We start from the raw sequence: 24,020 nt of genomic DNA on the forward strand, positions 1-24,020 counted from the left end.
CAGCTCAGAAAGTGAAATTAATTTGATTTTAGGAATGTTTGTTAGCACTTGAATAATGCAGCCCACGAGCCCAGATTGCAGTCCAAGGCAGGGCAAACTTTAGGATTTGGGTGGAAGAAGACCATCTGGCAAGTGCAGTGTGAACAAGCTGTCATTAAACTATATCATCTTCACATAGAATTCAGGCTGCTATGTGACATTTACTGAAACCAGCGGCTAATCGGAGTGGAAACAGGATTGCAGTCCTTGTCCGCTTGCTGTTATTGGGCAGGGGACCTGGAAGGGCTCAATCACTTTCAACTGATCAGAAAAAAGCCAACTTTCCTCCTGTGTTTCTAGCAGCAGCTGGGTGTGCGGAAATCAGCAGCGAAAACTTTTCAGAGAATAGAGAGGAGGTTTATTTCCAGCTAATACTTGTACAGCAAACATCAATTGAAAATTTGTCAGGTGTTATGCCTGCCAAAATAAGGTAATTGAATTGCATGATGCAATTGGATCTTTAGCTGCAGGTGATATAAACAGAGGGTTGGATCCAGCAAGCATTTCTGTTGGTGAAAATAGGTGGAGGGTTCCTTTGGCCATCCAGAAAAATGCTATTCTGGGGATCATGGGAACCACATGGACAAAAGCCATATGGAATTGGGGCTGTAGCAGGGAAGAGAATCTGGCAAGTGATAAAACTGGCTGGATCCAATCCAGATTATTTCACCATGTTCACTTATCAGCTCAGTATTTGGAATGTTCTGCATGGTGTCCAGGTGGTTTATGTATTGTGGATTCTAGTATCTAAACCTGCAATGGGAATCCCAAAAATGTCATACTGTCAGTGTTGTGGTCTTTTCTTCTGATTTGAGCTAGGGGGAGGTTTTAAGATGATGTTTCTCCAAAGTGCTGCTAAAGTTGTTATAATACACTAACAGAAAAAAAAAGAAGGGGGAGAATGTTCTGATAGAAGACAGAGGAGAAAAAAATGTGCAAAGCACCAGAGGTTACAGGGCATTTATCTAACAACTTGTAGCTACTCCAAAACTGTTCAAAATAGTAGTAACAACAAAGGTTCAAATACATTGCAAAACATATATTACAGTATACAAATAACGAGCAAACGCACAAAGCAAAAGTGTTGATAATATAACACAGAACCACAACAGCGACAGGTCTTCCGGCTAGAATCCCATTTTGCGGCGGCTAGGAACGATGCAGTCATGCCACCTCTTCAGAGGCTTCCTGGCCGCTGCGAAGAAAATAAAAGTATTTCTCCAAAAAGAAAAATGGAAAAAGGGGGGAAATGCCCCATTGCAAAAAGCAAGGCCGCACCACCCAAAAAGGTGGCGCAGCCACGCCACAGTTCAAGGGGGCATTCCTGGGGCAAAAGGGGTTTTGATGCTGACTAATGTCAGCTCCGCCCCCGAGAATGCTCCCCCACACCGGCACCTGCTGCCTCTTTCAGGATTTTGCTCTCGGTGTGGCTGCTCTGCCGGTTGAGGCCAGCACAGCTCCATGGCTCCCAGGTGCCGGCATGTTTGCCCCTCTCACCGGCTTAAATGCCACTTTATTCCATGATAAGGGTACCTATGCCGGCGCAGAGTCATGCCAGCTCCTATGGAGCTTCGGCACCCCGCTTCGGGATTGCACAGTGACCCTTTGGGGAAAATGAGATTAATTCTTAGACTTCCGCCTCAGCCTATATCCAATGTATTCCTCCTCCCACCCACCAGGCTAGAGGATTAATGGCTTGTTGACCTAATGTGTCTGGTAAGCATGTGGCTGGGTGAGACATATTAAATCTGTATGCTGGATTTTGCACAACTCTCTGACAGGAAAGGCCAAGCTATGACAACCTTCTGGTCTAGTCTAGAAGAAGAGGAATCTGTTGATTTTTGCAGCGCTCCGCACACACTGACCTCTGCTCCAGTTTGATCTTGAAAACAGCTCTGGCAGAGTAATTCCTGCAGCTTGTAGTTTATGAACAAAGCGGACACTCTCTTATCAGTGTGAGAAAGCATAACAATTTAACAAACAAAAGCCACCCCCTTTATTACAAGGAAACACCACATTTGGGAATATGGAATACACCCTATTATAAAAAGGAATCTTGTGGCACTTTGCTACAACTCTGGAACAAAAATGGTCTTTAGAAGTAAATAGTAGTTACAGAGGATAGCTGTTTTGGTCTGCAACAGAACAGTTAGATTTGCGTCCAGTAGCACCTTACAAAACAACAAGATTTTCAGGATATAAGCTTTTGAGACAAAGTTGGACAAAAGGAGCTATGACTCTCGAAAGCTTATACCCCCAAAATCTTGTTGATCTCTAAGGTGCTACTGGACTCGAATCTAAAAGGAAACAAATTCAAGATCTTCAGTATTTTGGATGGTACAAGTTTACAAGACATGCTAGTATTATTTTGAGCTGGAAAAGGTTATCATCAAACTTGGCTCCACTAATGCGTTTGGTGTGTGTATAGTTACTCTGAGAATAAGTTAGACCGTGCAATCCTAAACAGAGCTACTCCATTTATTTCAGTGGGTTTAAATGGGAGTAAATCTGTTTAGGATCGCACTGTTAGTCAGTTAATTGCTGTGATTACCCGACTACACCTGGCAGCCCTAACAACCTCTTTGTTGGTGTTTGCCTTCAGACACAAGACAAAACAATGAGTATACATTTGTTTATTGCGGTTTTCTCTGGGAATTGTTTCAGACAACTGTAATCCTAACTTGGTATGCGATTCATGTAACTACTGGTTGTGTGTATCATTTGCTAAACTGTGAGGTTCAATTTTCTGCACCGGTTAGCAGGATGTTACTAACAGTGCTCTTGATTTATCAAATGTTAACCTCCGCTTTGTGCGAAGTAGCCACTTAACATCAGTGGCTGTTTGAATTCACACATATCCATAGCTGGACCCTGGCTTTTAAAACAAGTTCTGGAGCTGTACTCGAGCAGCTCCTTTACAGTCACAAGCAATCCCGCCCTCTGAAGTTCAGCATTTTATGGATACACAAAATCACGAGTAGCATATTTTGCAGTCACTTTTCTTTCAACATACTGCCTCTATATGGGCACTTTCACACATCTTGAATAATGCACTTTCAATCCACTTTCAATGCACTTTAACGATCCTTTGCAAGTGGATTTTGCCATTTCACACAGTAAAATCCAGCTGCAAAGTGCACTGCAAGTGGATTGAAAGTGCATTATTTGGCTTGTGTAAAACGTCACAAAATGGGTTGGACCATCTGGGGCCCCTGGAGTGAGATCTGCACCTACTCTCAGTGAACAGCATGATGGGACCTAGAAATCATTAAAAATATTTCTACTTGCTTCTGAGATAACTTTTACGCCTGTAATTAACCCCTCCCCTATTTTCAGCACAAATGTATGCATTTCCCCTAATGCATCAACTATATAAACTTTTAAAAACAATCAGCCTATGTAATAATTTTTGCTTAACTGGACCCAAAACTGCCATGTTCTCATTTACTTTGTAAGCTAATTTAAATTTGGTAACTTTATTCCTTTAAATGTACAGAAGTTCTCCTGGGTTGCCTGTATAAGCTCTTTCCTTACGGTTACCACAAAACCAATCAGCTTTGCTTGCCGTTTTCTGGGTTTCCTTTTCTAAATTTGTCCCCAGGTGCCCATAATATAATAGCGTCAAAACAATGAGTTGCCACACTGCTTTCTCTAAATTGTTAATTTTTTTTAACCAATCGTTTGGCAGCAGTGAGTGAGTAATTGGTGCCTAGAAGCTAGAAAATCATGCAAAATTCATAGGCCTGATTCTTCTATCCAGCCTCATGTGATTTGTGCCTTAAAATCAAATGGATTATGTAGATGTGTAGAAGGGTTCGTTTGGCCTGTGAGCGGTCTTGGGTTCAAACCTGTTTTCTTTTGTGTGGTGCATCCCTAAGCAATAGCTAGCTTACAGAAGTTAATATTTATTGCCATTTGAGGATAATTTCTTTAAAAAAAACTACCTGGAGAGCAAAATGTCTCAGAGGATCAGTGCTAGCACACGATGGAGCTAAAAGTCTTTTTTGCTTATGACGTTTCAAGTTAGGCCTGTTTACGTTGCCTTTCAGCATTGAATTTCTAAATGAAAAACACCCCCCAGCCCCCACGCAGACACACAGTTTGCTGCAGTAAAATCTCTGTGGGGTTTTCTCAATCTCTGCTTGTGACAGCTCAGTCTGTTGGCCCGTAGGAAGCTGGAAGGGTTGCCCACAGGCCTGGAGACAAATATCCTGCCCATTTAATAGAGGCTTTAGTATACTGAAATGTGCAGCTGACGTTTTCCATGTCATGGAGGTAAATACCATTCTGTTGGTATATACCATATAATTAAGTCTCTATTAATGGGGCTGTGTAGATTTTCTCAAGGACAGCTGGCAACCCTAGATGCTGGTAGATATATGCCTTGCTTTATAGCATGGAGTTTGAGCTTGAGGAAGGTTGTTTTGGCCCTTATGACCATCTTAATTCCCCCTGTATCTTTTGTCTGCCCTGACCTGGATGGCTCAGGCTAGCCTGATCTCTCGTCAGATCATAGAAGCTAAGCAGGGTCGGCCCTGGTTAGTACTTGGATGGGAGCCTGCCAAGGAATACCAGGGTCATGATGCAGAGGAAGGCAATGGTGAACTACCTCTGTTAGTCCCTTGCCTTGAAAACCCTACTGGGTTGCCATAGGTTGGCTGCGACTTGACTGTACTTGACACACATCCAACGTTTGTCCCTCTTATCTGTAGGGTTGCCAGGTCCCTCTTCACCACTGGTGGGAGGTTTTTGGGGCAGAGCCTGAGGAGGGTGGGGTTTGGGGAGGGGAGGGACTTCAATGCCGTAGAGTCCAATGGCCAAAGTGGCCATTTTCTCCAAATGAACTGATCTCTATCAGCTGGAGAGCAGTTGTAATAGCAGATCTCCAGCCACCACCTGGAGGTTGGCAACCCTACTTATCTGTGTCAAAACAGCTCACCTAGGAAAGCGATAAATCATTGGGTTTTCAGACTTTTTTGGGGGGTCTCTAAGCAGGGCCCACGATGGACAAGAGGAATGGATAGCTTTTCTGGAGCTGGGGGAGTAGTATGTCGTAGCCTCCTGTTACCATGTCATTTCAGAAATAAAAAAGAAAATGTTATTTCATATATGGGATAGGACATGATGGGATATGTGTATGGGGGGGGGGGTCTGTGTTACATGTTTGTGTTGGGCCCAGAGAAACTATGCTTGGGGTTCCTTAGTAACCTATCTAGGGATGCCAGCCTCCAGGTGGGGCTTGAGGATCTCCCAGAATTACCACTCATCTCCAGACAACAGAGATCAGTTCCCCTGAAGAAAATGGATGGTTTGGAGGGCTCCAGAAGTTTCCCAACCTGGAGCTGGCAGCCGTACCCCCACTCCTTCCCAGTGGCCGGGGGGACCTGGCAACCCTAAACCTATCAGGAATTCCTTGGTGGGAAGTTCAGCAATAGCCGACAATGTTTGTGAAAGGTAGCTTTCTCAGCACTACTCGTCTTCTGCTATAATGTTCACAGTGTCAGGTGGTTTATTCATAACTCTAATTAAAAGTATCTTAGGTAGTAATACTGCGAAAGAAAATGCCTCTGTCTGAGACCTTGCAAGGCGGCTTCCGTGGACAATGAATAACACTGATTAGATAAAGCAATAACTTGGCTCAGTGAAAAGTACTTTCTTATGCTACCCTAATGTTTAGTGATGATTCTTAAACATTCTTTTCCTACAGTGCAGTCTTATTCAGAGATACGCCCATCTAAGCCCAGGGGGTTGGAGTACATGATCCTGGTGATCCCTTCCAGCTCTGAGATCATATAAACCAATACCTGTCTCCTCTCGCACAGCCCTCCCTCTCCTGTTCGCTCGCTTACACACAAACCATCCCACTCTCAGTATTTCATCTTCCCAGCAACAAAGAAAGGAGAGAAGCACTGGGAATCTCCATCCCATCTTTCCAGCTCTTAAGACGGACCTTTGCAATTAGCGGCCCATCAAGATGAATGCACCTAAGTGTACTAGGCAGGCATAGTAGCTGGGGGTGGGGTGGGGGGCTCGGTAAGCCTTCTTGTTATTTTCTGGCTGTGAGGGACTGAAAAAAGTCAAGTACCACACAGGCCATAATACGTGGTGGGTTAGCAAATTGCACAGGCCGGCTGTCGCAGAAGAAATGGTTTAAGCTCCACTTCCTGTCACAATCCAGAGAGGCTTATAAAGTACACCGTGACCTAGTAACGCATCGCTAATACAAGAGAGAAGAGAATATTGGAGCACAGTTATGACAGAAACAGAATCATACCTAGCAAAACAGGGAAATTCTGGACTTGGGTAAACCATGAGCTTTCTCTCCAGATTTTGAACAGAGCTCAAAACCCTATCTCTTGTTAACTGCTTGGTGATGCTAGTCTAAATAATCAAAGAAGAAAGTAAGCTTGTCTGAATTCTTATACTGGAAAATATCTTATTTAATTTGGAGCACACACTGAATGGTAGAAGAAGGTTTGCTTGAAGCTGACCTACTTTCTAAACTGCATTCTCCAGCGGGCTATGAAAAGGGTTAATAAAATTAGGAGATTACCTGAAAAGGAAACAGTTTCTTGTGACCCTGATTCACACTGAAACTTTGATTATTTTAAAAAAAGCTGTACATTAAAAAAACAGAATTTATTAGAATGTGAAGAAGAGAGTCGTGACTCTCATTAAAATCCCTCTAGACACCCAACTAGAAGTTAAAAGAGACGTGTAGCTCCCATCAGATCTGCCTCTTTCACACCTGTCTTCCTGGTAACAGCTAGTAAAAGAAACATGCATTATGATTAGGGTTGGAAAATACCTGGAGATTTTTGGGGTGGAGCCTAAGGAGGGCAGGGTTTGGGGAGAGGAGGGACTTCAATGCCATAGAGTCCAATTGCCAAAGCGGCCATTTTCTCCAGGTGAATGGATCTCTATTGGCTGGAGATCAGTTGTAATAGAAGGAGATCTTCAACTAGTACCTGGAGGCTGTCAACCCTAATTGTGGTGTCATCACATTTACCAGTTCCTTATCTCTGTCCCAATTCATTGTTTTCCACCTATAGGCAGTGCAGAATCATGATGTCACATCACATTTTTTTTCTAGACAAAATTGGAGTGGCGCTTGGGGGAAAATGTGGATCATTGGTGGCCTTACACCAATAGGCCTTACAGTCTCTGAGTGTTGGACAGGTTTTTTCCACTTGTTTCTAAGGTATGTCAAGCAATTATAATATACTGGGTGCAGTCCAGTAAAAATTAAGCATGATTAAAACCCATTAGTTGCAATGGAAAAGAGAGCTGAGCATGTGCTTTATGCTTAAACTTCTTATAAGGCCCACAACATGAGAGGCTCTCTGCTGGACCAGACCAGTGGTCTATCTAGTCCAGCATCCTATTTCACATCGTAGCCAAACAGTTGTCCTGGGGGGCCAATATAGTGGACATAGAGGCCAAGGTGCTCCTTTCTGCTGCCTCCTAGCACTGATATTTAGTGCTAATATTGCCTCTGAACATGGAGGTTTTTTTCTTAGTAGCCACAAATGGACCTATCTTCCACAAATCTGTTTAATTCCCTTTTAAAGCAATTAGTGTTCGTAGCCATCACTGTGTCCACTGGCAGTGAATACCACAACTTTGTCTACCCATACATAATTGTATAATCCTCGATCCCAGGGGTCCCTAACCTTTTTGAACCTGTGGGCACCCACTGGATGGTGGGTGCAGCCATAAAATGGCTGCCACAACAGACTGAGCCAGCTACAAACTATCAGGGAAAGAGGTCATCCATAACTCAAACAGCAACTTTTCCACATTTCAGGCAAAAGCTCTGTTTAACAGAATACCTGTTTAAATGAGTATACTTTTAAACAATATTTTCTTTCATACACACTGCTTATTTTCAGTCACACAGTGAAGATCTTTGTGCTGTGGTGGCGGCGACTGCCGATAACAACTTTTTAAAAATCCTACACGGCCAATCAGATCTTCAGTGTCCAATGAGAAGCCCTTCTGGACAAAAGCCCCATCTGGTCCCGCTCACTTTCTAAAAACACTTGGTGGCACCAGGAAAGAGTGTACTCCCTTAGAGATAGATAGATAGATAGATAGATAGATAGATAGATAGATAGATAGATAGATATTTAGATTTTTTTTTCTTAACTGAAAAGCCCCAGACTCTCTAGCCTTTCTCACAGGAAAGGTGCTTCAGCCTGTTAGGTTGGTCTCTTCTACACTTCTCCCAGCTCTGCAATATCCTTTTGGCAATATGGTGACCAGAACTATACCCAGGATTCCAAATGAGACTATAGATCTATTCATGGCCATTCCAGTATCGACCAGTTTTTCTCATCCCCTTTCGTAAGAGTTCCCATTACAGAATTAGCCCTTTTCACGATTACTTGAGTAAACACGTTCATTGAGCTATCCTCTACAACCTTCCTCTTAGCCTTTGTCAATTTAGGCCCTATTAACATACATTTAAAGTTAAGTTAAGAGGGCATGGTAAGTTTCTACTTGATGCTGCACCTGAGATTCTAGCTTTTTCAGTGCTTACTTTGGGTTCTGTCCTACCAGTTCCCCCCCCCCCACTGGTGAAAGTGGAAAGAGGGCCACCTTTTAACTATGGGGAAAAAAAACTAAGCTTGAAATCTGGGGACCTGTATGGTCAAAATCCTCATGGAATGGGATATGCAGTGAGGATAGGGTTGCCAGGTCCCTCTTCGCCACTGGCGGGAGGTTTTTGGGATGCAGCTTTTGTCAAGGGCGTCGTTTTCAAGTGCCTTCGAAATGCCCTCCTTCTCATCACATCCATATTTTAGACTATGATTTTAATATCATTTTAATGTCATTTTACTTAAACCTAGTAAGATCTCATGGATCAGTCTTCTCAGGACTATCTAATGTGGATCAGAAGGTGGGAGAGGGGTGGTGTCGTAGTTAGACCAGCAGTGGGGAGACTAGGCAACCTATTGGCTGGAGATCAGTTGTAATAGCAGGAGATCTCCAGCTAGTACCTGGAGGTTGGCAACCCTATCTTTGAGTCTAGTTTTATCCATGACATTCTGGCTTTCTGGGTGCAAGGCGTTTTATTTTTTAACACACAGGAACTTTCAGATATGCAGTTCCGTACCCGACTGAGTTACATATACATTTTTTCCTGCATATCTGAGCTGCATATAAAACTTCCTAATAATGCTTGGTATGTCTATCTATATCTACATTTATCCACATATAAATAAAACATACCGTATGTCTTTTGCCTGTTCCTTTTGTTGCATAATTATATGACTCACATTTGTCATTTCAGTGATGCTGATTAATATGCCAGCAAAACGGTTGCTGCAAATCTCAACTTTTTTTTTTTTTGTGCTAGGATGCACAGTTCCGGCTCATGCTAAATATGCAATCCGGCTTCACTGGAGTGCAAAATTGGCTTGCTTGTCATAAGCTGGTAATACATGCAAAACAATCTAATACTTTCTTTTCAGGCGCAAGTGGGGGATTATGGAAGCTCAGAGGATTTTTTCTCTCTCCCAAATTTGCACTGCAGATGAACAGCTGTTTCTATCGGGCAAACCTTGTTAAAAATTGAATAGCTGCGATTGACTCACACTTTAGGAGCAACCCTTTTGTGTGGGGGCAACCAATAGGACCAGAGAATTGAGATGGGGTAGGTTAGAAACAGTGAATAATCTATGAGTTGTTTGTTTGTTTTTTGTGATAGATCAGTAGCGCCTCGCACCCCCCCGTCTCATCAAGATGAATTTTGTACCATACGGTAAACCACATAATCTCACTAAATAGAACTGCCATAATGTTTAACAATAGATTAGACAGATTTGCAGCAAATTATGCCAACGGCAAACTCCGTTGCCTTGCACACGGTCAATTTCATGTGCTTCCAGTTGGAAAGAGATGGCCGTGGCATTAATTACAATATTTATACATGCCTGCAAGGACGATCGCCTAGCTATCTCACCTTTCCGCTCCCAAAGGACTCGTAATGCTTCTGCCGCTATGCTTATGAAAAGAGTGACAAATGAGAAGTCAAAACCTTGTCATTTCTGGGCATCCCAAAAAAATCTCTTTCAATGATGCTCGAACAATATTCAGGACATTGCAGCTGTCGTTTGGAACACGAGAGGACTAAATGCTTTTTGGAAAGGATTTCAGGAGTCAGCCGTGCTTCACAATACAACTTGCGGTCTACCTGAAATACAGGGCAGATGGGCAAAGGTTCAGTGGACTGCCATGGCAGAGAACATCTCCCAGAAAAAAATTAGGCTGTCTTTGATAAAATAGAACATTTGGGATTCCATTTCAATCGAAGGGCATTTTCATTTCTGCACATTTCATATCAGTTTCAGCGGGGGGTAGGATATTAAAATGCACTCGGTTAATCGAAAATGCAGTAATTACCACACCAGTAAACAAACAATACTAATGTTTTAGGCAGACATACTAGAAAACAAGCTTCCTCTCCCCCGTTATTCTCTTCCCCTGGTATCTTGATAGCTCAGCTTGTTCCATCCACACAGAGCATCCTGAATGGCCATAAAGATAAAGGGGAATACCTTTAATAGCCATCAGCTGTATTTCATTCTCCTAATTTTTACATTCTTATCTACATTAAGAATTATCAGTGGCGTTTTTTAACCATTTTATTTCCGTGTTTTTGAAGTGTTTGGTGCTAAAAGTGTAATTGACTTTGTGCATTTGAAGAGTTAGACTAGTTGGGGAGGGGCTGTAGCTCAGTGGTAGAGCATCTGCTTGGCAGTCCCAGGCTCCATCCCTGGCATCTCCAGTTAAAGGGACTAGGCAGGTAGGTGATATGAAAGACCCCTGCCTGAGACCCTGGAGAGCCGCTGCCAGTCTGAGTAGATAATATTGATTTCGATGGACCAAGCGTCTGATTCAGTAGAAGGCAGCTTCATGTGTTCACTTTACAGTTGTGGATTCCTAGATAATGATGATTGTTCTGGGCTTAACAGCCACTGTCACAAACCAACAATAGTACATACATACTCTCAGGGCATGTGTCTGTGTCTTCGTGCATGATACACTGGATCCTTCCCTTGTGTCTTCTGTTTTAGGAAGATCACATGTACTGATGTACAACCTGTGTCTCAAGTTATGCCACACATTATGTTGTGCCTACAGGAGTGGGTCCTGTTACTTGGTACTATCAAACTAAAATTCTGAGGAGGACAAATACAATGTCTTCAAGTGTCAGACTACGACTGGGAGACTTGGATTCAAACTCCCACTCAGATGTGATACTCGGTGGTGCAATCCTAAGCAGACTCTAGTTTAAGCCCACTGAAATGTCTTTGGGTCAGGCAGCCTCTCTCTCTCGCAACCTAACCCACTTCAAAGGGCTGTGAGGATAAAACAGAGGAGGGAGAACCATATATGAAGTTCTGAGCTTCACAACAGAAGGGTGGGATAACCAAGGGGATAGAATAAGCCTTAAATGAGAAGGCGTATGATTGATATATAATATGATGGAGCAGAGGCTGACAGGCATACATCAATTAGAAAACAGAATTAAAGAGAGAGTCGTTCAAGGAACCTGTCAGCACAGGTGAAAGTAAGCCAGTATGGGATGGAATGGAGAAGTAGTTCGAAACTAGCCAGAGTGGTACCTCCCATCTTCCGCACTGAGCCCTTGTGAGACTTGATACTGGTAAGACGTTTCTTCTCTGCTGGGCAGGATTCATAGTTCACTAAGATAGATGTGACATCAGTGGGTGTGAAAGGGGGACGCCCCCTTGATAATCAAGGGTTTCAATGGCTGTTCTCCAGGATCCTTCTTTTAAGGCTGAAATGCGTGAGGTTCGTTTGTTTTAAGTTTTAGTTTCATAACTGGTTGAAACCAATATGGTTGATATGGCCGTCGAGTTATATTGTTTTATTTCATTTATATACCGCCTTTCTTCCATCATAGAAATCCAGTGAGACCACAAAAGGTTCTTAAGCAGTTTCCATCCAGGCACTGCCCAGACCCACATCTGCTTAGCTAAAGCAAAGTAGCTACATCAAGTAGCTCCACTTTCCAATACAAATTAACGTTGGAATGCTATCCCAGTAATTTGTTCTTCATTCAAACTGGGCGATTGTTTCAGAAACATATGGCCAGCCTATTTTTTTATTAAATTATGTTAAACTATTGGCTTACTAGGAGTGTAATGGTTTCAGAAAGCATCTCTGACCCATCCTCCCAAAACAAACAGGGACAGACAGTGTTAAGTTTAAGATTTAGAGTAAGAAGAAAAGCCTAGTTTTTCCAAAACAGGCAAAGCAATCCATAATAACGTGCCATCCATCCAAATAACAAACTACCAAAACAGAGAGTAACAGTCTACCCTGTCTTTGGTTGCTGCACTGACCTTTCTGTTTGCAGGGCATTTTTAACCCAGTGGATCATTCCAAAACATGATCTTCCATGAATCTCTGGCTGAGGTCTCAAGTAGGGATGCCAGCCTCCAGGCTGGACCTGAGGATTAGAGCTCATCTCCAAATTACAGAGATCAGTTCCCCTGGAGAAAATGGATGCTTTCAAAAGTGGAAATTGTACCCCCCTGAGGTCCCTTTTCCCCCAAGTCTCCATCCCCAAATCTCCAGGAATTTTCCAACCTGGATTAGGCAACCCTACCCACGATCCCCCGCTGGTGGTCAGGGGGGAGCTGGCAACCCTAGTCTCAAGTGAAACAATTCTTTCTTCCACCTCTTCTGTCTGCTACCTTATTCTCCCCCATGTGCGAACAAGGCCTAATTCTCCATAATGTGCAGTGTATGGCACTAATAACAGGAGCAATCTTCTAGAAATCCCGGCAGCAAAAGTCACACTGAAATGACTGGAAATAGCCCAGGTGTTCAGCTGTGTTCTACCACATCTCTGAGGGGGCAATCCTAAGCAGGTCTGCTCAGAAGTAAGTCTCATATTGTTCAATGGAAAGTGTTCTTAGGATGGCAGCCTGAGTCAACGTATATAGGGCCTACACAAGGAATGTTACCAGCCTGTGTCTGGTGTAAATTACATGTACCGAATTTCAAAACTGGATATGAATCCTGGATATAAAAGAACCTGTTTATGCACAACCTCACTCTGGTACCGAGGAATGCTTATCCCAGTGTGAAATAGTACAGAGTGACTGACCTTAATACTCGCAACTACCATGGCTAAATAGCTCAAATTTGAATGTCACTGATCAGTTTTCAACTAGGAAAGAACCTTAATTGAATGAACACCAATGAATAACTCATCTGAGCATTTCTTTTGCCTGGCAAAATGAATTGTGACCCAAGAGAATGATCTTTTGCCCTGTAAGATATGAATCCGATGGCACCCCACCAACAACGTGTCCAGAGGAGGGCAACAAATAAGGTGAGGGGTCTGGAGACCAAGACCTATGAGGAAAGGTTGACGGAGCTGGGTATGTTTAGCCTGAAAAGGAGAAGACTGAGAGGAGATATGATAACCATCTTCAAGTACGTGAAGGGCTGTCATATAGAGGATGGTGCTGAGTTGTTTACTGTTGCCCCAGAAGGTTGGACAAGAACCAACGGGTTAAAATTAAATCAGAAGAATTTCCATCTAGACATTAGGAAGAATTTTCTAACAGAGCGGTTCCTCAGTGGAACAGGCTTCCTTGGGAGGTGGTGAGCTCTCCTTCCCTGGAGGTTTTTAAGCAGAGGCTAGATGGCCATCTGTCAGCAATGCTGATTCGATGAACTTGGGCAGTTCATGGGAGGGGGGCATCTTGGCCATCTTCTGGGTACTGGGTGTGTGTGGGGAAGGTAGTTGTGAGTTTCCTGCATTGTGCAGGGGGTTGGACTAGATGCCCCTGTTGGTCCCTTCCAACTCTATGATTCTATGAAATACAATCAATTTAATTCAGTTACTGTTATTAACAATATTATGCATGTTTTCCACACTGCTGCATGCATGCTTTTGGTTAGCATTTCCATTGCTATTTCCCATGAGCAAATATTACTACTCAGGGAGAGGAGGTGAGAGAAAAGTTAATATCCTGCATGAATTCAATATCTGTTTTGATGCCCTCTAGGGTAAGAAAAATCTTCTTTTCTGTTCACTTGTGTATGAGCTGTAGGATCAGGTATAGTGAATATTGGAATATTGGAAAGCAGCAATACAGAGAGTCAGAAAGGATCACAGAGAATTCAACTAGGGCAGTGTGACCAGATGTTTAATAGAATGAGCAGAGCAGAGCGGGGTTGAATTAGACGTTCTTTACCTCTCTTTCCATCACTCAGATTATGAGCCTTACGGAGGGACCAACGAATAACAATCACACAGAATGAATCCTCTACTTGTAAAGGGATAAATTCCCACAACTGAGGGAAATCTGATACATCTGAACCCATGGGAGTACTAGGAGGCTACTGTGAATGGGAATGCTTTCTACTACATTCCCCCCAAAGACTGGGTTGGATCCAATCAGCTATTCAGTGTTGCTCAATTCTCCTCCTTATTACAGTCCCTGTCCTAAATAGCTTTTGTCAATGGAGGCCGCATACCCTCCAGTACACCATTTTGGGGTTAGCAAAAGGAATCCTCCTTTTTTCAAGCAGCCAAAAAGTTGGTCGGATTCAACCCATTCAGTTTCCAGATATTTTTTTTAGCACAATGACTGAAATTAACCATTTCGGTTTGTATGTGCTAAGATATTCCCTGATTGTTGTAGATATCCGAGGAGTAATAGTTTTGATTGACTACATATTACTACCAAGTTACCTATCTGATACAGATACTAGATTAGCAGTTACAAGAATATCTGGATAACAAATCTACCCTTGACCCATTTTAATCTGGTTTTAGGTCTGGCTTTAGGACAGGGACAGTGTTGATGGCCTTGGTGGATCATTTTCATTTACAGCTAGATCAGGCAAATGCCTCCTGGTCCTACAAACTACTTCTAATATGGTTGATCACTGGCTACTATATATATAAATGTATTTGCGGTCAAAGACCAATAAATACATATCATATGTAATAACCTACACGCAACATAATATCATATAAAATAAAATATAAAACCTTATCAGATAAAAAAGATTACAGCATGATAGTTTAACTATGAGCTCTATCTTACGCATAAAATAGTCATCAGAATAATCTGCTAGTAGACTTCAGTAGACCAAGCTGGCCATTACCTAGGTCTTTAGTTTTTATCCTACTTCAAGCTTTAATCGCTGCAACACAGTATTTAGCAACCTGTCTTGTAATTAAAGGGTTTTCGTCTGTCAATAATTTTTCAAGTCTATATTTATTACAATGGCCAGGTAAATTAACTAATAATTGGGATAGAATAGCGAGTCGAAGCTGATTATATGTAGAACATTTAAAGAAAATGTACTCCCTAGTCTCAACTGCTCCAGGTTCATATGGACAAATCCTCGCCTCAAATGGAATCTCACTGGCTACTGTTAGAGCATTCGAGATCAGATATAGGGGTCTGAGGGATACCTCTATGGTGGTCTGAATTGCTTTTAATCTACTGGACACAAAAGGCGATGGAAGTAAATGAGGAATTGGCTAAATAGGATCTGGTATGGGTCAGTGTCACAAGGCTCCATTCTCTCTCCGATGCTATTCAATATATTTTTGACCAGCATTCAAGAGACCATGGAACCTTGTGATGTAGAAGAATCAAACCCTCCTCCGTGGCACAGGAGAAGGATGGTTATGATGGGAAGCTTTTCTGAAGGAAGGTTTGCCCAGGATTACTGATGTTCTCATTGAGGGTCCTCTGAGAAGCAACGTGGAAACCATTGTCTTTGGAGGGGGGAGGGAGAAGCCACTCTTTAGCTCAGGAGTAAGTCTGGGGAAAAAGATTTGTATTTGCACAGAACAAAGGATTTTTGTTTTGGCATATTTCTCTGTTTGACTTATTTCCACTTTTCAGTGACTTCTAATTGCCATTTTCCGTCCGCGTCAGAGATGTTGTAGAATTAACAAATGAAAGGATGGATTCAGTGTGCTAGTAGAAGAGAAAATGATATGTATGGCAGGCAGCTGATGAGTCAATTTGATATAGAAAGCCTGACTCACGCTCCAACATGTGCAATCCTGTTAGACACAGGCATGCCATCTTTTTTATTTCCATACGTGGGTTGCTTCTGACCTATGGATAGGCAAGTGCATTGTTAGCATCCTAAACTCATTAGAATGCATGATACACTAATTGAATGAATGCACTTTTGGAGGGCAATCGTGTATGGAGCTGTGGAAAGAGCCTGTCTGCCAATGGAATGGGAAGCTTAAAGAGAAACTCTAAAGGGTAACATGGAAACTAATGGTTCTTTGCTGCCAGAGCCTCTGGAATTACTCTTCTTATATGCTATATAAAGATCCTGCTGTACAATTTTTGATTGAACTTTTTGTGGATGAAATTTGTCAATAAGGGCTCATTCTCTTAATGAAACTACCTCTATGCATAACTAATCAAATATTATTCAACCTTTACCAATCTGGTAAAATATTATTCAACCTTTACATTCAATCCCAATTTGGAACATAAAACCTACTTTTATTTTTATTTTTTTACTGTGTATGTCATTTCCCCCAACTTTTTGTAGGGTTACCAGGGATTTCAAGGAAGACCAGGCTGTGATACATTGATAGTTGTATGGGGGGGAAATGAACAAACTGAAGGGATATGTACACAAGCTGTTGGTTGAGATGCCTACCATCTTTGTGATGGTGTCATTCATTTTATTCCCTCAACATTCCACCACCTCATTTCAGTCTCATTCTCTTGCATGTGCAAACCAGATGTGAGATGCTAGGCTGAGGGACAAACTGGGCAGATACTCCATGTACAGGTTGGGTATCCCTTATCTGGACTGCTTGGGACTGGAAGTGGTCTGTATTTCAGATCTTTCCATATTTTGGAATTTTTGACGGGCTGATTTCGCCCCATTCTACAAGCCAATTGTTTATGTATGCATGATGTAATGCCAGACGGGCTTGTCCCCACCCCATTTTACCAGCCAGTTTCCTTGGGGGCTTATTGTTATTGTTTGAGTCGAACATGACTGTAATTTGCTGATTTCTGCATGATGTAATGCTTTATTTCGAATATATTTTCTGTGGTGAATTTCCAGCTTGGCTTTATTTTTGAGCCTCTCGTGCCGCACAAACCTCCAGGTACTAGCTGGAGATCTCCTGCTACAACTGATCTCCAGCCGATAGAGATCAGTTCACCTGGAGAAAATGGCCACTTTGGCCATTGGACTCTATGGCATTGAAGTCCCTACCCAAACCCTTCCCTCCTCAGGCACTGCCCTAAAAACCTCCCACCGGTGGCGACGAAGGACCTGGCAACCCTATTTATATATACTTTATACACATAGCCTGAATGTAATTTTAAACCATATTTTTTAATAATGTGTATATTGAACCATCAGTGGCACTGCTGAGGGCCTGTAATGCCTGCATGCCAGCTCAATAGGGGCCGGTTTTCGAATCAGTCTGGATATTGGTGGTCCATATAAGGGATACGCAACCTGTATGAGTTCCCAAGAATTTTTCTTTTTAAATAGCTGGTGCTTAAGCCCTTGAATTCAGACTGGGTCAGTGGCATGTGGGAATGGTGGGGATGGTCAATGTGAAATAGTCCTGCATAGCTGCTGTTTGCCCCATAGGACAAATGACAGCATGGTATCAGGTCAGGCAAATGTTGTGGGGGGAATGCTTATCCCATCTGCCCAGTCATGGACCCATACTGCATGGCAGTTCAGGAGGGTGCCCCAATCCTCAACAGCAGTTTTTAGGTGGGCAGAGGGGAGCACTGGGGTGAGGGGAAGTTGGGAAGATCAGCGTCCTTTTGCGGGAATTTGGATGCTTCCCATAGTTGTTGAACTCTTCCAACTCCTTACAGTGATGAGCTTTTTATGTGGAGTATTGCAGTCTAAAGTAGTATAGCTCGGAAACAATTCCACAACTTATCAAGTCAAGATATTTGTTAGCTACATTAACACACAATAGCTACAGTTTTGGGTGAGGAGGCATTCTGGTGAATCTAGCCTTAGAAAAACAACAACCATTTTCTAACTGACTACATATTTGTTCTCGTTCTTGGCTGTAGAAAAGAGCAAAAGTCCAGTAGCGCCTTAAAGACTAACAAAATTTCTGGTAGGGTATGAGCTGTGACTCATAAAAGCTGGACTCTTGCTCTACTGCTGCACACAGACTAACACAGACTACCCACGATGATCATTCTTGGCTGTTAGTGCAAAAGGCCTTCTTTTTTGTGCATGAAGAGTGACCTTTCTCTAGAGTTCCCATAATCCATGTTCTCACTTGTGTGTTGTAAGTATGATCAATATGAGGGCAGGGAGATTTGCCCTATCATCGGAGATATGGGTGTTGTGGCTGGGGTTTACAGACTATTTAAGAGCCCTGTGATTGGCTACAGATTTAGTTGGTATATCCTGAGCTGTACTATGGCTGTGTAGTATTCATTCATTACTCCTTTCTGGCCCTTATGCTGGCCCAGCTGTGCTGGCACCAGGCTTCCATTGGCAAGGCACCACACCAAAGTTTCCGGAATTACACCAGAGTAGGGGTTTAGTAGCCATCCTAAGCAGTTCCAGAATGGCTCCAGGATTGTGCTGCTAGTGTTCATCCATACTTTGTCATTTAATTCCCTAACCATACTTCTAAACTGCAGGAATGTGCTGATGTTTCACACTCAAGATCTGTGTTCTGTGTTAATACTTTGTTAATACTTTGCTGAAATGTACACGACCGGAATGAAAATGTTCCTTTTCAACGCACTGACATTGTCCTTTTACCCTTCCAGAGTACAGACTCAAATTCAAACGTGAGGAAAAGAACTAATACCACGGTACAGCCGGAAGCTGAGAACATGAAGCGAATTGACACAGGAAACAGTTCAGTGCCGCTTCCTCCAGTAACTCAGGGGCCTTCGGATGTTACGCCCCGATCCCCTTCGGCGTCGAGTCCGAACCCGTTCAGTCGCATTAGCCTTTCAGAGACGCTGGCTTCTGCAAGAGCGACGCCCTCGGCCCCTCCTTCAACTCCAGTTCTAACTGGATACATCCCCCAGCAAGCCTCAGCAGGATCTCCAGCGATCCATCATTTGCTTGGATCTAGACTGGAGCAGATTCAGACGACAGCAAATACTTTGGGATCGTCTGCAAAGCCGGCGGCTAACCCTCCTCCAGCTCCTCCGCCCTTAAGTTCTGGCACCAGTAAGATAGACAAATATGCACGCATTTTGTTTCCTGTCACTTTTGGAGCTTTTAACATGGTCTACTGGGTGGTGTATCTATCCAAGGACACCATGGAAAAATCAGAAAGTCTAATGTAGTCTCGCTGCTATGTAGTAGGGATTTTTTCTGAAATTTATTCTAAACACCTTTGAATGCAGAGTTTCTTCTTTTAAAACTATTTTTTAAAAAAGAAACCTTTAATGCTATTTTTTAAAAACAACAACCTCTGTGCTCGTTTTCCCATGGTAAAGGGCAGATGTTATTAGATAAATTAGCAAAGGAGGGGGGAAGGGTATGAACACTGTCTTCCGGGCATTCTCCAAATGGCACTCCACTCAGACAAAATCTAGGGGGCCATGGGGGAGAACAAAGATGAGTTACAGACCAGTTGTGGTGTATGCAGATGTGCAAGAGATCTGGCCTGGTAGAAATCTGTATTTTCGTGGTCTGCCTACTTACAGCACTGTATGCTCCAATCTGAGTCATAACCTATGCTGGAACTAGTGGAGACTGTTGGAGAAGGCAGCACGTGGCTCAATAGTAAAACCCAAATTGGGTTTACTTTAGTTTTACTATTGAGCCACATGCTGCCTTCTCCAACAGCCACCAATCTGAGTCATGACAGCTGCTACGGACATTATTTAGCTGGTAAAGTCCTTCCATGATAAAATGCATGAGGACTGGTAATGGGGAGGGGGAAAGACATTTTTCGCTGAGCAGTTTCAGATGTCAAACGCACAGGTTAATAAGGGTCTGAACTAAGGATGATGGATCTTAAGAAGTCTTGGGAAAGCTCTTTTTGTCTAGCAAAGTAAGGTTACGATCCAGTCAAATGTAAGCACCTTCAGTTAAATCCATGAGACTTTCAAAATGCTTAACTTGAGCTGGAAAGTGTACCCTTGTCTAATAAAACTGGCTCTCCTCTTCTTGAAACCAACGCAGTAGTAACATGATGCTGCATTGGGTGTATGTACTCCATAAACAATTTTTTTGTATTTATACCCTGTTGGATCCAAGATCACTTCCCATTACCCGTGAACTATTGTTTTGAAGAGTTTCCAAAGGAAGGGTTTTTTCCCCCCTTCACTGTTTCCATGCATGTTTTTCCATGAAATAACTATTTGACATTCATTTGTGTGAATACTGAACCAGAACCTGATCTTGGTTCCAGATTAAGGGGCCTCTGTCTCGATGATTTAGGGCCAATTCATAGCTTACCACAGCAGTATTAGAGCTACGTCTCATGGTGTTTTACCCCAGCACTCTGGTGTATCTGGAGGAGCTGCATGGGTCCCATACACATGTTGTCCAGATGACTAGGGAATTCGCCTGTAGAGGCATGGCTTCCCGCACTACCATGGTAACGTACAAAATGGATCTTTTGTTTGAGCTCCACTGTTTTAAGGGGTTAAAGTGGTACAGCCAAATTAGAAGACTTGCAGCACCAGAATAAGTACCCAAAGGTCAAGAAAAAAATAACGTACCCAAAAGTTATACAATCTAAAAGTTATGTCCGTACCAAATATGTATGAATTTATAACAGGCTAAAATCTAATAATGCATATAACACACATAAGGCCCTGCAGAAGCCTACCAAATATACATGCTCATGTAACACAATTAGCCATAAAATCACACAATTAGACTCTGACCATAAGCGTTTTGGCTATACAGCATTCCTCAGTGGTCTGAACAATCACCATTCCAGACTACAAAATATGTACCTAAATTTCTCAAATTCTTTATGACTATATGTGCACTGTGTTTGCCGGCTAACAAATAATATATAATTGCAAAACCTCTTCCTCTATTTTAGGATTCCATACAGATGGGAAATTAATCCCCGTATGTGTTTCCATCTCAAATGAGGGGATGTTATATTTCAGCCATAAATAAAATTGTCAACATCTCATAGTCATAAAACAGTATTAAAGTCTGGAGTAGTTATCAAGTATTAAGTATTTTGGCCTTGGGTGTTTATTTTTTCTTGACCTTTGGGTATTTAGTTCTGTTGTTTTTTAGGGTTAAGTTTCCCCCCCTTTGTTGTTGCACTTTGTTGTTGACCAGCCCCCATAAGTGCTTAGAATGGGGCTTCTGGTCAGTGACGTCCGAGCAAACCTAGAAATGTGAAATTATGGTATTGTTGCTGCAACATCATGTGAAGGTCCTATTGGAACAAATATTTAGGATATTTAGCAGGTAATCCTTGGCAAATTTATTACGAATAGTCTTACGGCTCAAGATACTTACTTTTTCGCATTAGTGCTGCCTGCGTTTCTCGTAATGTGAATCTCTGTAAAGGAGAGGACAATCAATTGCACCAAGTTTTGTTTGATGCATATAACGTTCTCTCATCTTGTCTCCTCTTGTTGCTGCATCTTGCTTTGATCCGTCTTTGTTCCTTCCCACTTCCTGCCAGCTCCAAGTTGGGAAATACCTGGAGATTTGGGGGGGTTGAGCCTGAGGAGGGAAGGGTTTGGGGAGGGAAGGGAAGGGACTTCAATGGGGTATAATGCCATAGAGTCCACCTTCCAAAGTGGCCATTTTCTCCAGGTGAACTGATCTCTGTCACTTGGAGATCAGTTATAATCCCAGGAGACCTCCAGCCACCACCTGGAGGGTGGCAATCCTACCTGTACTTCATTTTTCACCAGTCAATTGTTGCTGAGTATTATCCCATTACTGTTTGTTTCATTGTCTCTGTTAAACTATATGTAACTGAGCGAAACCCGGTAAAACTTTGACTTGGGAGATGGTTTGAGAATATTATTGCCACCTAAACAAATATACAATTTTCTTTGGGTAAAAGCTGGGGGAAAAATTACAAATTTATTTTCTAGATCTGATGTGTGTTTCTGCGTGAACAGTGGGAAAGACAGCTGCAGTCAATCACTATTGGCTAGTACTTGCAATATCACCGACACTGTTCATGAGAAAGGCAATCAGGGCACTTGGTGCTTGAAAGGTGGGGCTGGTGTTTGGGCTGGCCAACCTTGGTAGGGAAGCAGGTCGCCAATCTAATATTCAACCTGCTGCTCTGTAATGCAAGTTGGATAACTGCGTTCAGGCTATAAGTGAAGAACCTGCTGCAACCAACCTGTTTGTTTTTTCCAAAACCAAAGTGTTTAAAGAGCTTCCTTCCAGCCTAAGGAAGGATATTACCCACCTCATCCTCAGAATACAACCTCAGAATTTATGCAGCAGACCTTATTCTTTGGACTCTCTGAACTTTTGGTTCCCAGAAGAAGGAAGTTTATTTTTTTTTAAATTTAACAAATGAGTGTGGCAAGAACAATATTTTTTTTTGGGGGGGGGAAAACCTTTCAATGCTATTCCCATCTTCCCCCTAATAGTGGTCTAGGGGTTTAAAAGTAGGCAGTTTTTGCCCCCACCCTTTCTAAAAATGCATGAGTATAGTTTAAAGCAACAAAAGCAGCTCCTTCTAAAAACAATGATATTGAATCATATACTGTGCAATCCTAGCAGAGTTCCATGCTTAGAAGAAGAAGAATTGGTTTTTATACCCCGCTTTTCTCTACCGAAAGGAGTCTCAAAGTGGCTTACACCCACCTTCCTTTCCCCACTACAACAAGCACTCTGTGAGATAGGTGGGGCTGAGAGAGTTCTGAGAGAACTGTGACTAGTCCAAGGTCACCCAGCAGGCTTCATGTGAAGGAGGAGGAAGAAGAAGAGTTGGTTTTTATATGCCGACTTTTTCTACCACTTAAGGAAGAATCAAACTAGCTTAAAATCACCTTCCCTTCCCCTCCCCACAGCAGACACCCTGTGAGATAAGTGAGGCTGAGAGAGCTCAAAGAGAGCTGAGACTAGCCCAAGGTCACCCAGTTGGCTTCATGTGTAGGAGTAGAGAATCAAACCCGGTTCTCCAGATTAGAGTCCAACACTCCAAACCACTGCTCTTAACCACTACACCATGCTGGTGTAAAGCACCCATTTTCTCCAGGGGAACTGACCTCTGTCATCTGGAGATGAGCTGTAATTCCAAGAGATCCCCAGGTCCCACCTGGAGGCTGGCATCCCTAGCAATGAGCTCCACTGTGTTACTATTATGTTACTGAGAAGAGTAGTTGGTTTTGTTAGGACAATACAGTCACCAACCTGTTAAGCACCTGGTCAGATACAATATATGGGTTGGAACCAACCGGATTTTCCACTTGTTTGATTCCCCACTCCTCCACATGAAGCCAACAGGGTGACCTTGGGCCAGTCAGTTATTTGAACTCTCAGCCCCACCTACCTCACAAGGTGTCTGTTGTGGGGAGAGGAAGGGAAACAGATTGTAAGCCAGTGTGATTCTCCTTGAAAGGTAGAGAAAGTTGGCATATACAAACCAACTCTTTTTCTTCTTAAATTAGAGTTTTTTTGTTGTCAAAGTTATCCTCAGTTTTGGTATACACTTTTCCATCATCTCATGTGCTACTCACCCACATACCCCCTCTCCTTTGTTTAGTTAGCATATGTTGTTTCATTCTATCATTTCTTTTCCCAATGGTCACTTTTTAATGCTGAAAGAATAGGGTTGCCAACCTCCAAGTAATAGCTGGAGATCTCCTGCTATTACAACTGATCTCTAGCCGATAGAGATCAGTATACCTGGAGAAAATGGCCACTTTGGCAATTGGACTCTATGGCATTGAAGTCCCTCCCCAAACCCTGCCCTTCTCAGGCTCTGCCCCCAAAACCTCCCGCTGGTGTCAAAGAGGGACCTG

General features: G+C 42.7%; 1 protein-coding gene across 1 annotated transcript in view; it reads left to right on the top strand.

The window, feature by feature from the left end:
• The window catches only part of GABRA4 (gamma-aminobutyric acid type A receptor subunit alpha4), an 83,736-nt gene extending 64,178 nt beyond the window's left edge, over positions 1–19,558 (top strand). Inside the window, exon 9 of the mRNA XM_056855185.1 lies at positions 18,858–19,558. Coding sequence (XP_056711163.1) covers positions 18,858–19,388 — 531 coding nt within the window. The 3' untranslated portion in view covers positions 19,389–19,558. The remainder of the gene's footprint in view (positions 1–18,857) is intronic.
• Positions 19,559–24,020: the final 4,462 nt, after the last annotated feature.

The sequence above is a fragment of the Euleptes europaea genome, chromosome 9 (assembly GCF_029931775.1).
Source record: "Euleptes europaea isolate rEulEur1 chromosome 9, rEulEur1.hap1, whole genome shotgun sequence".
NCBI classification, from domain to species: domain Eukaryota; kingdom Metazoa; phylum Chordata; class Lepidosauria; order Squamata; family Sphaerodactylidae; genus Euleptes; species Euleptes europaea.